Genomic DNA, 12,052 nt, shown 5'->3' on the forward strand with positions numbered 1-12,052 from the left:
GTACAAAAATCATCAACAATGATCTAGATTGCTGGCACTCTAGGACAAAGCTTCCGAAAACAGCTTGTCATTCAATGAGTTAATACATCTGGGCCCAGGGGCCCGAAAGTTCATAATCCGCCCATGCCAAAGAGGGGTGATTGATGGCTGTCAGTCATCTGGTGGTCTATATCTGAACTTTGTTTAGAAAACAAACATCATTAATATGTCTGTTGCAACTCTACACCTTAGCCCAGAAATGTATGCTGGCTACAAAGCACCCAAGACACCTCAGTTCTCTCTCAGCTCAATTCAACTGGTAAGTAACACCCCAACAGGTGTGATAGACAATTGAGTGATCTTTACAAAACCGTGCCCAACAAATTATGATCAGAGCCATTGTTCTGGACGTGGATCTTCACACAAAGTAACTCTGTGTTTAAATCTGCCTCTTACAGTAATACATTTACATTGTTGTTTTCTTTTTCTGTTTTGCAAAATTACATTGACATTTCTTTTTTTTAATTACAAGCACAAAGTATTTCCCTCTGAAGTACATCTCACCATCAGCAACTGTTTTAGTTGACCACATACTGTACATTGTACAACAAACAAACAACCACAAGCAGGATATTTTTTGTTGCACTCTGAGTCTCCAGTCAGATACTTTCAGTCAGATACTTTTAGAAAGTATTGTAACGTCGGTGTCTTTTGGACTGAGTGCTAGCCTCCCAGAATGCAATTTGTGTGAATGCTGGTTTGTGTAATGTGGTTTTAGTGAGTGTAATTGCGTTTACCTTGTCATGTACATATGTGTTAGCTTGTGTAGTCTTTCTTTATGTTGTACCTTATGTGATTTACGCGGTGTATTGAATGTGACTACCCTGCTTGTGTATCGTGCTTGTTTTCTTGACTTCCCTTGTGTTTCCTATGTAATGGTGTCTTGGTCTTGATATGTGTGTGATTCCCACTTCTGCGAATAAACCTTTGATTGGACAACTGTGTGTCACTATCAAATCGTTACAGTATATTATGCAGCTAAATGGTGAACCTTTGGTCTTTTCTTATAATGGCTGTACTCTGGATAAATAAATAATTGTAAGGCAACAGAGTGGCTATTTGAGCACTCAATGTCTTTTTTGTGATGAGTGAAATCAGTTTACTTTGGTGAGAACTCTTCAGTATTATTTACAAAAGCTTGAACATATAAAAATGATGTACAGGTTACCAGAGGTAGGAAATGAATTACTTTTTGTACAAGTGACAGTGGATAAATAGAATGACAGTGGATAACACCAGAATGCATCAAAACCCCAACTTATGTTGCTCTCTGCCCTCTGCCCTTTAACATTCACGATGACCCATAATTCTGTGTAATACACATTCCTATCGTCCATAGTCACTGAGTGATCTGCTCATACAATCAGTCTGCTGCTTTGCTTTCACAGACTCTTTTATACTGTTCTTTACACAAGACATCATCCCAGTTTTTATTGGTCCACGTCATGATAACACAGTCCTCTTCCTCATTCAATTTGTCATCAGAATCTTCATCATCCTCTGGCTGACTCTCTTCCCAGAATCTGTGTGCAAAAGAAGAGAGCACTGTTAAAAGCCAAGGCCATAGTATGTGCACTTTTAATCTCTTTAAAGGTGCTATGTGAAGGTTTTTTGTTTAGTTTAAAGGGGTCAGAAATAAAAAATAAAACATTAAAAAAGAACCTAGAAATAGCAACAGAATGGGAATAAACAACCGGTTTGACATCATGTCAAAAACGGCCCTTCTCTATATTGTCCAGATATCCACTGATATTAGCTTGCAAACCAGCTCTCTTGTAATATCAAACTGTAACACTCTATTAAATGCAATGCAAGTCAATGCAGGAGTGGCTGCGTTCTAAACTAGAGAACTAAAATCCTAGAATTCCACATACAGTAGCTCCTCCTGAGTCACCTGCATTCACATGCTTTTCCATGTTCAAGCAACATTTTTTATAATGTATTTTACATCAGAAGAATATGATATGTGACACTCACTTTGGGGTTCTGAGGGCTGTGTTGTCCATCCAGCGCCAATCACCCTCTTTTAAAGAGTAACTCAGGCCAATCCAGTAACCTCCACCAGCCTTACTCAAGAACACCTGATAAGGCAGACAGACATACAGGCTTACATCTGATTTCAAACACAGAGACACTCAGACATACACACACACAAACCTTCAGACATTTTGTATTATTTTTATTTATTTATTATTATTTTTTGCAGCTGCCCATACTTTTCATACTGCCCATATGAGAAACCACCCCTGTGTGTGTTTGTGTTTGTGTGTGTGTGTGTGTGTGTGTGTGTGTGTGTGTGTCTGTGTGTGTATGTGTGTGTTCATGTTACTGATCAAGGCATGTGTTATAAACACAAATTGAGACTACACTGAGCTGTACCTGTTCCTCCTCGGTCTCTATGATGACCAGGTGTCCTCCCAAAGACACACATGCATCCCTGCTCTGAGTCCAGTTCAGCCAATCATAGGAGAAGAAGTAGCACTTCCCACTGAAGTACTCCCAGCCATCTGCACAGCTTTTGTTCTTTTCAACCTGTAGAACTGGTAGTGGAGGTCAGAGTGTATACATTAATGTCAAGTTAGTGTGACTTTAAAATTATTTTGATTTTCAAATGAATGTTATTTTAGCCAATGATATGCCACTACAATATTGATTAAACTAAGCTCATAGTCTATATTAAAAGCAGTTTACAGAACTAAATTCAAATATATTTCAAGACTCACCGTGAAGTTCTGTCTGGATTTTGGACTTCTCTTTCTGGAGAGCCGAGTATAGGTTTTGTACATCCTCCCAGTTTGACTGGGTTACTGTCCATATAAATTAAATATTCATATATTAGAAATATTTATATGATAAATATGTATTTGCATTAGTTTTACTAAACTGTGTGCCTATTGTACTAAATTTGGCACTTGTGTTATTAAATGGTGCTCTCATTTGACTAGATTATGCTCAATTTAGGAAATTGTGTGCTTGAGCACACTAGTATGTGTATACACTAGCACAAATTAAATTATGCACACAATCTAGGAAAATTAGAGCATCATTTAGTAAAATGAGCGTACAATTGAATAAAATAAGCACATGATTTAGTAAAACGAGCTCATGTTCTCTTGATGTACAAAAAACAATCTTGCAATGACACCTCCTGGGCTCTGTAGAAAGTCAGATGCCTTTATGCATGTGTGCGTTTTATGGTGCAAGTTTACCAAGGATTGTTACTCATCTATCTTGAACTTACGATTTAACTGATGCTCAAGTTCTGTCTTTTCTTCAGAGAGAGTTTCATGTTTACTCTTCAAGTCTTCCAGCTCCTTCTCAGCCTCTGTTCAAGAAAGACAAATTGTAGTTGAAGCTGACTCTGTCACCATGTACTGTAAGTGAATTGACCTGAAATGCACAGGTGCTGTTGCATAATTCTTTCTCATTTCCCTTTTCTATGAAGGTTGATGGAAGAGGAAATGAAAAAGATATTGTACTTTACTGTAGTGTAGTCCACCAAATGGTGGCTGATCCCCCTTGAGAACCAATGAAAAATATGCCATCTTGCGAGGTTAGACAGATAATCCTCTCAAGCCATTGATTGCAGTGATCTTTTTAAACCTTGACCAAAACTCCTAAAGCACCATTATCTTCAGTGCAATAGGTATAGGTATATCACAGCTAGGGTGCCTTTAAATAAATACATTGTAAACTTCACCCCTGCTGACCAATGAGTGCCTTGTATAGATAGGAAATAACAATTAATTTCAGTTTTCTTTCAGTAACAATATTCTAGTTGAATTAGAGGAAGACAAACTCACGATGGAGCTCAACCTGGATGTTTGTCTTTTCGTGAGAGACAGATGTGTATTCACTCTTCAAGTCCTCCCAGTCCATTCGAATCTCTGTGAAAAGAAAAAAATGGTTTAACCTCGGCTAGTTGGCTAGATTGTTTTTCTTTCTCATTTATGATGTAATCAGAGGTGTTACGACCCTGTTGATTCTTTTTGGGGCTCCGCCCCTTTATTCTATATGCTGCCTGTCTCCTGTAAGTGTTAAGTACAGGGGTGGCGCCACATGTAGGACTTAATGGGAAATACAAATGGCATGAGTTATTGAAGTTGTATAAACACAGGTCTCAATTTGCAGTTCATTGGGACTATTCACTCTAAGTTAAGTTCTTGGAAGATGATGTTTTCTGTCCAGGACCTCAACACAAAAAGTACAAATATATGCACATATTCATTGTAATAGTGCATTCATTTATTGGATTGTTTATTTCAGTGTTATCTTAGTTATTGAAAAACTATCCTGGAAAGTGGCACTGAAACTCACGATCGAGTTGATTCTGCAGGACTTTCTTTTCTCCAGACAGAGAGATGTGGTCACTCATTAATTCTTCACATTTGTTCTTGGTCACTGTTTGAAAGAGGGAAGAGCATTTGAAATTAGTTGTCTCTATAGTCAGTCACTGTAATAGTTATGTAAATGTCTCTAAATCTAACAAAATTATTTTAAGTAAATGAAAATGTTTAAATGTAATATAAATGTGTAGACCTGAGTAATGTCAAATATAATCTGATATACTACAAAATATGCTTTATAAAGTTCAATTTATGTGACTGATCACCATGTGGCAGTAGCCATACTAGTGGACTCTAATGTGCTCACATCTTCATTGACAAGTAAAGGAAAATAATTTAACCAACATCTAAAGAACTTTGAAATGGTATCTAACGCTATAACAAGGACTTATACAGTTATTGTATCAGAGGCACAATAAATACATTAGGAGACCATCACAGGTGCTCTGCCATGTTCTTAGGGAGAGTTGTTTATAAGCTTATACTGTAAGCTCAAGGAACCTTGAGAGATTCTATTCAGAATCAGAATTACTATATCAAACCTTAAATGACACTTCAAAGCAATACCATAAGGATTCTCAAAAGTGATTGGATGCTGGTGGATGTTCTGGACAACATCTTTTTAAAGCATTAAAGAAATGCAGTGCAGTTCTTTGACCTTAAAATAACAGCTTTAAACTCACTCAGATACAACACTGACCTATAATACGGATCTTTATGTATACTGTGGCGTGGCCAAAGCTGACCTGTGTCCAACACCCCAGCCAGCAGGACCCAGGCCAACAGGTCCACTGACCATTCTCCTCAACAGATTATGTGTGAGTCTTTTAGTCCCTTCTGGTCTGCAAGTCCTGCTAAATCTCAAATCGGATCTGTTGTTTTAGCTTAGTCGCTGATATTCAACTGTAAAAACTTTAGATTTGATTTTTGTCCTTGGATGCAAAACTATCCCATGGAACATTTGCAAGTAAACAAGAAAAGTAATTTCTGATATGCAATTATTTTTACTAGATACATTTGAACATGCACAATTCAGCGAGTCAGCCGAATGAATGTCTGACCTAACACCAAAAGTAATAGTGATTCAGCATTTATCCTAATGAACAAAATAAATCAAACAAACAAAAATACAAAATAAAGAAAGGTATTTGTTCATAGCCCATGGTGTCCTTTAACGGGAGGATAGCACTCACAGAGAAGCTCAATCTGGAAGTCAGTCTTTTGTCTGAAGAGATTAGTATATTCAGTATGAAGATCCTTCCAGTTTAACTTCATCTCTGTTCAAACAAGTGGAATTCAATCAAGAGTAAATATAGATTATGAATAATGTTGGATGCCTGTAATTCTTTAAATTGTTTATGGACGCTGTAATTCATGTGTAAATTATCCTGATGGTTCATCTTGGGTGGTGGTATTGGATTCAGCACTCACGATCAAGTTGCTTCTGCAGTTCTGTATTTTCGTCAGACAGAGATGTGCGATCTTTCAGTAAGTTTTCCAGTTTCCTCTTGGCCTCTGTTCAAGAAATGGAAGTGGAGTGGAGTTTTTTTTACACCTTGACCAGGCAGTTCATCTCATGTTTTGATGGTGAAGATCTTTTTTGTGTCAGGATTCAGGAACATGCTCCATTTCTGTGTGTTATCTTCACCTTCACATAGTTGCCTAAATAATTGCCTGTAGCCTTATTTTTATGTGTACCTGGAGTATTGATGACCTTGTACAGTAAGTGGAGAAGTTATCTATTACCCAGTGCAACAGTCCGGCAACACCTGTCAATATTTCTATTACGATATGTAATTGCTGTAATTATCTATTACTGTTATATACAGAACAGTGATAACGGAATCAAACATGGGTGTACAAGAATGGCCCTTGAGCACAAAATGATAATACATCAGGCTTCAGAAGCTGCCTCGTAAAAGGATGACCGCTTTTGAGATTTACAGAGTTTTTGAGGCTATTGACTAGACACAGGTTTTATGTCAAAATGCATAATTGTGCATAAATGGTGTTGCGTGAAATCTCATTTGAGATAGTGTTTATAGACAATGAGTCTTGTAAAGTGAACTCAATGTCTGTGACTAAAAATGTGTGTTGTCGGAAGGGAACAATTCTAGACGACAGATATCTAATAATTCAGACCATGTTGAAAATAAAAGCTGGAATTGTTCTACAAACTTTTCACCTGGTTGCTCAAGAACAATAGATTCCACTGGTGCAGCTACCATCATCTGGTGGTCATAGAACCACAATAACATCTCTATCCAGCATATTAGCAAATCTATATTTTGGATGACTAAACATCCTGGAATACAATTGAGTTCCCTAATATGTCTGCATGCAGCATGTCTCTTGAATGATATGTTTGAAAATAAAGTTAATAAAACAAAACAAAAAAGAGAATAATCTTGAATATATTTTACCCTCCAGTTCCTTCAAAAGTGTCCTAAATTCTTCCCGTGCATCTGCAGAGGAGGGGAGAGAAATTGAAAGCTTATGATTCAAGAAATTTACATCTAAACTCTGAGAGAGTTGAATATAATTTAAGACACCTGAGTGAAGTACTGCATCACAATCATAATTACTTAATATATATATATATATATAATAATAACAATATGGATACTTATATAACATTTTGAGATCATCCAATCAGAATGCTAGCGAGAAATCACATGACCATCTGTGAGCTTCTGAGATGTTTAACAAAGATGGCGGCATCACGATGGTAAAGTGAGGAAAAAGAGAGGCTTCTTGTATATTTTTTGAATCCGGGTCCCGTGAGCATGTGAACCTGATTATGGTACGAGCGATGTAACCAGTTGTGCCACAGCAGCCTGAGCTATAGAGTTGTTGCCAGTCTGTTGTCCTGATTAGTTGCTCTGTGTCTCTGGTTGCCCGTTGCCGGCAACATTGCTCATAAAGTTGCCCGGTGTATCATCATCAGCTTATGGGGGAATTGTAGCATTTTATTTGAATTTGCTTACCATCAAGTTCCTTCTGTAACTGTATGGATTGTCCATCGATATCAGCTAGAGAAAGAACCAGATGGATAAAGTTATAGGAATGTTAAATGTTGATGCATGAATGAATTGCCATAGTATCTTGTTGGAACGCTAATACTGTAGTTGCCCCCCCCCCCCCCCCCCACCCCCTAAAAAAAAAAAGTTGGTGACCACTTACCAGTATTATTTCCAACACCAGACAGTAAATCCTTTTGACATTTTTCATGTAAAATATCTATAGGAGAGTGAAAAAAAAACTTGATAATTGATATCAATAATATAAGAAGTAAAATAGGGTTTTACAGTACCACTGTTGTTATCAGTATACTGTATGAGCAGTGGCATTTATCACTCAGAAAAAGAGAAAATGCTGTAACAAAACTTCCATAATGCTCCATTATTTTCAGACATATAGATAATTAAAAAAACAAAAACAAATCATGTGTAAAATTTCTTTACAATTGACTTTTCATAAATGCCGAATTTAAACAAATCTAACAAAACATTTTGTTGAGCATTCAAGACACTACAACAGAGACCCGTGTACTAAGATGTTGGAGTGAAGCATAACAACTCAAAGCGAGTCCTGGAGAGTGTTGGGGAGGCAGTAGCCGTGTCCCATACTTACAGAGCACCCCCATGATGAGAGCCATGAGGAGCAAAGCAACACAGGGGGAGAGCAAAAGTTTGATTAGTTTCACACAAAGTCTCTTTGAGGCTCTCTCCTTGGGTTCTGCCTTTGCAAAGTGGTTTTCACCGTCAGCTGTAGAATCGGGTGGACCGTCATCTAGCCACAGCAAAAAGACATGAAGGCAATGATTTACTTTACTTTAATGTTTCATCGCAGCAATTTGACAGTTGTAAGTGACAGACATACTGCATGTACTGTATAAACACGTTAAAACTATAGGGGAAAGCATAGTAATGTAGAAAGATGGCAAAATGCAATATTGCTATGAACAAAAATCATGATTTCAGTCATGATTTTAGTGTATCAATATCACACACACACACACACACACACACACACACACACACACACACACACACACACACACACACACACACACATTGTACAACATTTTAGACAGATACATATTTGTTAGCTGCATTTATTAGCAATGTTGAAATCATTTTTGATTTTAAATCAACATGGTCATTGTTTAAAACAAGACTCACCACATGCGTTAAAATGACACTTTGAAGCGTTTTGATGTGGATAACTCTGTCACCAAATTTAATTTGATCTGTGATAGACATTTACACTACAGCCAATGACAATGTTCATCTGTAGACACTGGGCAAATATGTGCATGTCTGCATATCAAACTCTTGAAGTCAACTATGTTCACACAGATCTAAATTCAACACAAGTAGTGCTGCGATGAACACTAGGATAGTGTTGGTGTCAATCAGAGTTAACACAGCAAAATGCCCAGTGTTCAAAACAGGCAGAGTATTCAGCAGTACTTTTACTGCCTTATTGCACAATTCACAACACTGGGTGATCATCTGTCTCCCATGGAGTATTCTGCAAACATTTTAAACAATAAAAAATCAGAACAGATGATGACCCCAGGGGGTGTTAATTAAATCTTATGATAAATCTTATGTGGGTGGGCAGTCAGTATGGAGCAGCGGCACTGAGTGTTGATTCTAACTCAGGATACCACATGCTACACTGTGACGCACAGAAGGGCTAAAATAAACAGTATTATATTGTAATATTCTGTAAAACAAGGTATCACAGAATATAACAATACAACTACTATTAAAAAAACTAAATCCATTTATCAAATATCTCTGAGCAGTTGGATGGATTGGGATGTACATAGCTAAAAAAAAACTCTGTAGTCAGTCTGAAGATACTCACAGTTTGAGGCCAACTCGGATACCAGTGTTAATTCCCATACTTTCATATTAAAGCAAAGCAAAACAAGACAAAATAATAATATTCAGAACCGGTCCTTACCACCCGGTCTGATCTGATGTGTGTTATGCCATTTACTATTAGGAAAGGGTTTTGTTTCTTTTAAGATCTAAATAAAAAGCTAATTGTTAATTAGAAGAAAACAACATTGCTTCTCTGCACAAGTTTGACTAGAAATTCACTGCAGTTCATCTCACATTAATGGCTAATGCAGTTAAGACGATCCTCAGGTTCCGATAATACTGTCACAATATGATTAAGAATTAATGAATGTGATTAACAAATTGTGTTCTGTATTAGTCAGGACTGCATGCATCAGGTGTTTCCTAAATGCATGTTAGGCCAACTGCTAAATCTTATCCATTAATACATTTTCCATAGACCAAAAGTACAAAAAATCAGACCGTTATCCCAGTTATCAGAATAAAATTAACTTTACATTACCTTCCAGACTTTTCTGTTGTTTTGGAGAGAGCTCTTTCATCCCTACCGGAGGAGATCTAAACCATTTTCAATTAAGAGCCGAGTCATTCAAGATCACAGCTTTGTTGAGCAGGGTTGTCTCAGGATAATCTGAGATTAACTGTAATTAAAGGTTGATAGCTTGATACTCAAAGGAATTGTGTCTCTGCCGATAACGACACCTCTGTATAACAGTCCTTTACCTATAACAAAGGACAAAATACGTCAGTTGAGTGTATCACTACTAAAATCATCAGTAGAAATAGAATCTCTGTATAATTTTTTTTTTTTATGTTACCTATGAACCAGTAATGGCATTTTATGGGGTTATCTTTTTTATATTTAACTTAATTCTTCAAAAACCCTAAATTCAAGTTTCAGGTTTGTGGGTAAAAAAAAGGTTTCTCCCCAAAACAAATAATAACAAACAAAAAAAAAACAGTAACTACATGTTCAGGTCGATGTTCTTAATAAGCAGTAGGAAGATCAAGTGAGAGACGAAATGTTACCGATCTATCGCAAGTCGAGTGTTCCAAAAAGAAAATACACATGTTGACAATTCAGATGGTCAACAGCAGTCAACAGCAGTGAACATTCACTTTGCAAAGGTACATTTCCAGACGTCTGTTGCAGAAGTTCTAGGTGTCCTTGATGGAGTCAGTAACTTTGAAACTGTGAAATATCTATTTCACCGGCAAAAACACTGTATTTTCTATACAGTCAGCATTAGAAGAACACCAAGTATTGAACCAGATCCCCCACAAACTAAATCCAATCAAAATGCAGTTCTCCAGGTGACATTTAAGAATGCCTCCACACCAATCAGAGTCTAAGGATACATGACAGAGATCCACATTAGCAGACAGAGGAGGGGAGGGAGCTTCTGGGGCCAATGCCTTGGGGTCTTGCCAGGGATATCAGAGATACCAGGCTGACTAGGGCACTGCCTGAGCCGAACAGCCGATCATGCTCTCTGACCTGCCCTGACTGTAAGGTGTGAAATTGAAGCTGAAGACCGGAAAACATGTTTGTTTGGTTGTTTAGTCTTTTTGTTTTACAATTGATTATTTTACAGAATGCTGTTCGCTATTTACATATCGCTGCTCTCGGGTGGAAACCTTGTATTTCCAAATCCATTAGTGTTCAGGAAATAAAAAAAAAAAACTTGTATTGTGAAAATATTTCAACATTGCGTTGTCAAAAAAACAGCAAAAATAACATATAATAGCAATGTCCTGTGTGAGTTTCTGTCATTATGAATGTTGTTCTATATTAGATTACATCTTCTATCCTGTCTTAAGTTGACTCAGATATTCAAATATTTTTTTCCCAAAATGTCTTCAAATGTTTCACACGTTGCTGAGCTACTGTACAACAAATCAGTTGCTCTATAGTCAGAATAGAGGAGCGTATTCGGGCATGACGGGCAGGCAAAATTGCCAAAGTAACCAGCCTGGGTGTGGGCAGTTTGTCTGGAGGATTACATGCAGAATCCCTGCGGACATCACCTCCAGACCTCATTAATGACAGGAGGAGGGAGGTGATAGGCCAGGACCTGAGATGCTGGGACTGTCGGAGCAGTGAATGTGGACAACAGGGGGGGAGTAGTGAACACGTAACGGCTTAGGGGAATGGTGAAGGCTAAAGGGTGTTTACGTAAACAGAGAAATTTTCCTCCAAATTTTACAGGGGATTTTGATGAAGTACAGCAAATGTGCTGCCTATAGTTGCACACACACACACACACACACACACACACACACACACACACACACACATTCGGTTCCTCTGAATTCTGCATCACTGATTGACAGCCTGTTGTAAAGCCCCTGCAGGAAGCCACAATGCAAAAGAACATCTGTGCAGCAACACCCAAGGTACAGCTGGGGTGAGTGGAAAGTTTTGCCATCACATGACATATTTCCATGTCAGTGTTATTAGTATCATCACTATTATTAGTAACTAATATTTGTGTTCAGTATGTGACCTGGTATACCTAGCTATTACTATCCTGTTAAGTACGTAGCCCCTATATTTTGCTTACAGGTATATCTTTTTCTAATTTCTCTTCGATTTTTTAGATTTCAAATCCTCCTTGGCTGTGTATCTCTTTGTTGAAAGAGTTGGTAAATGGTTGTGGTGATAGTGGATTGTAACATCCAACCCTGCTTTTTTATCTTGTGGTAGCAGCCATTTTTATTTGCACTGTTTTAAATACTATGTCTGATATCTGTGTGTTTTCCTGTTTACACAAAGTCACTGTATACATA

General features: G+C 37.5%; 1 protein-coding gene across 1 annotated transcript; it reads right to left on the bottom strand.

Annotated features, from left to right (window-relative positions):
- Positions 1 to 1,095: 1,095 nt before the first annotated feature.
- On the bottom strand, positions 1,096 to 9,804 carry LOC121690225 (C-type lectin domain family 4 member F-like). The gene is made up of 13 exons (XM_042070657.1): positions 9,765 to 9,804; positions 8,019 to 8,177; positions 7,373 to 7,417; positions 6,809 to 6,850; positions 5,817 to 5,900; positions 5,579 to 5,662; positions 4,357 to 4,440; positions 3,843 to 3,926; positions 3,281 to 3,364; positions 2,763 to 2,846; positions 2,419 to 2,579; positions 2,017 to 2,120; positions 1,096 to 1,562 (listed from the first exon to the last, which is right to left on the bottom strand). The coding sequence occupies exons 1-13, from the start codon at positions 9,802 to 9,804 to the stop codon at positions 1,403 to 1,405; spliced, it is 1,215 nt and encodes a 404-aa protein (XP_041926591.1). The 3' UTR covers positions 1,096 to 1,402.
- Positions 9,805 to 12,052: the final 2,248 nt, after the last annotated feature.

This window comes from Alosa sapidissima, chromosome 18, assembly GCF_018492685.1.
Source record: "Alosa sapidissima isolate fAloSap1 chromosome 18, fAloSap1.pri, whole genome shotgun sequence".
Taxonomy (NCBI): domain Eukaryota; kingdom Metazoa; phylum Chordata; class Actinopteri; order Clupeiformes; family Clupeidae; genus Alosa; species Alosa sapidissima.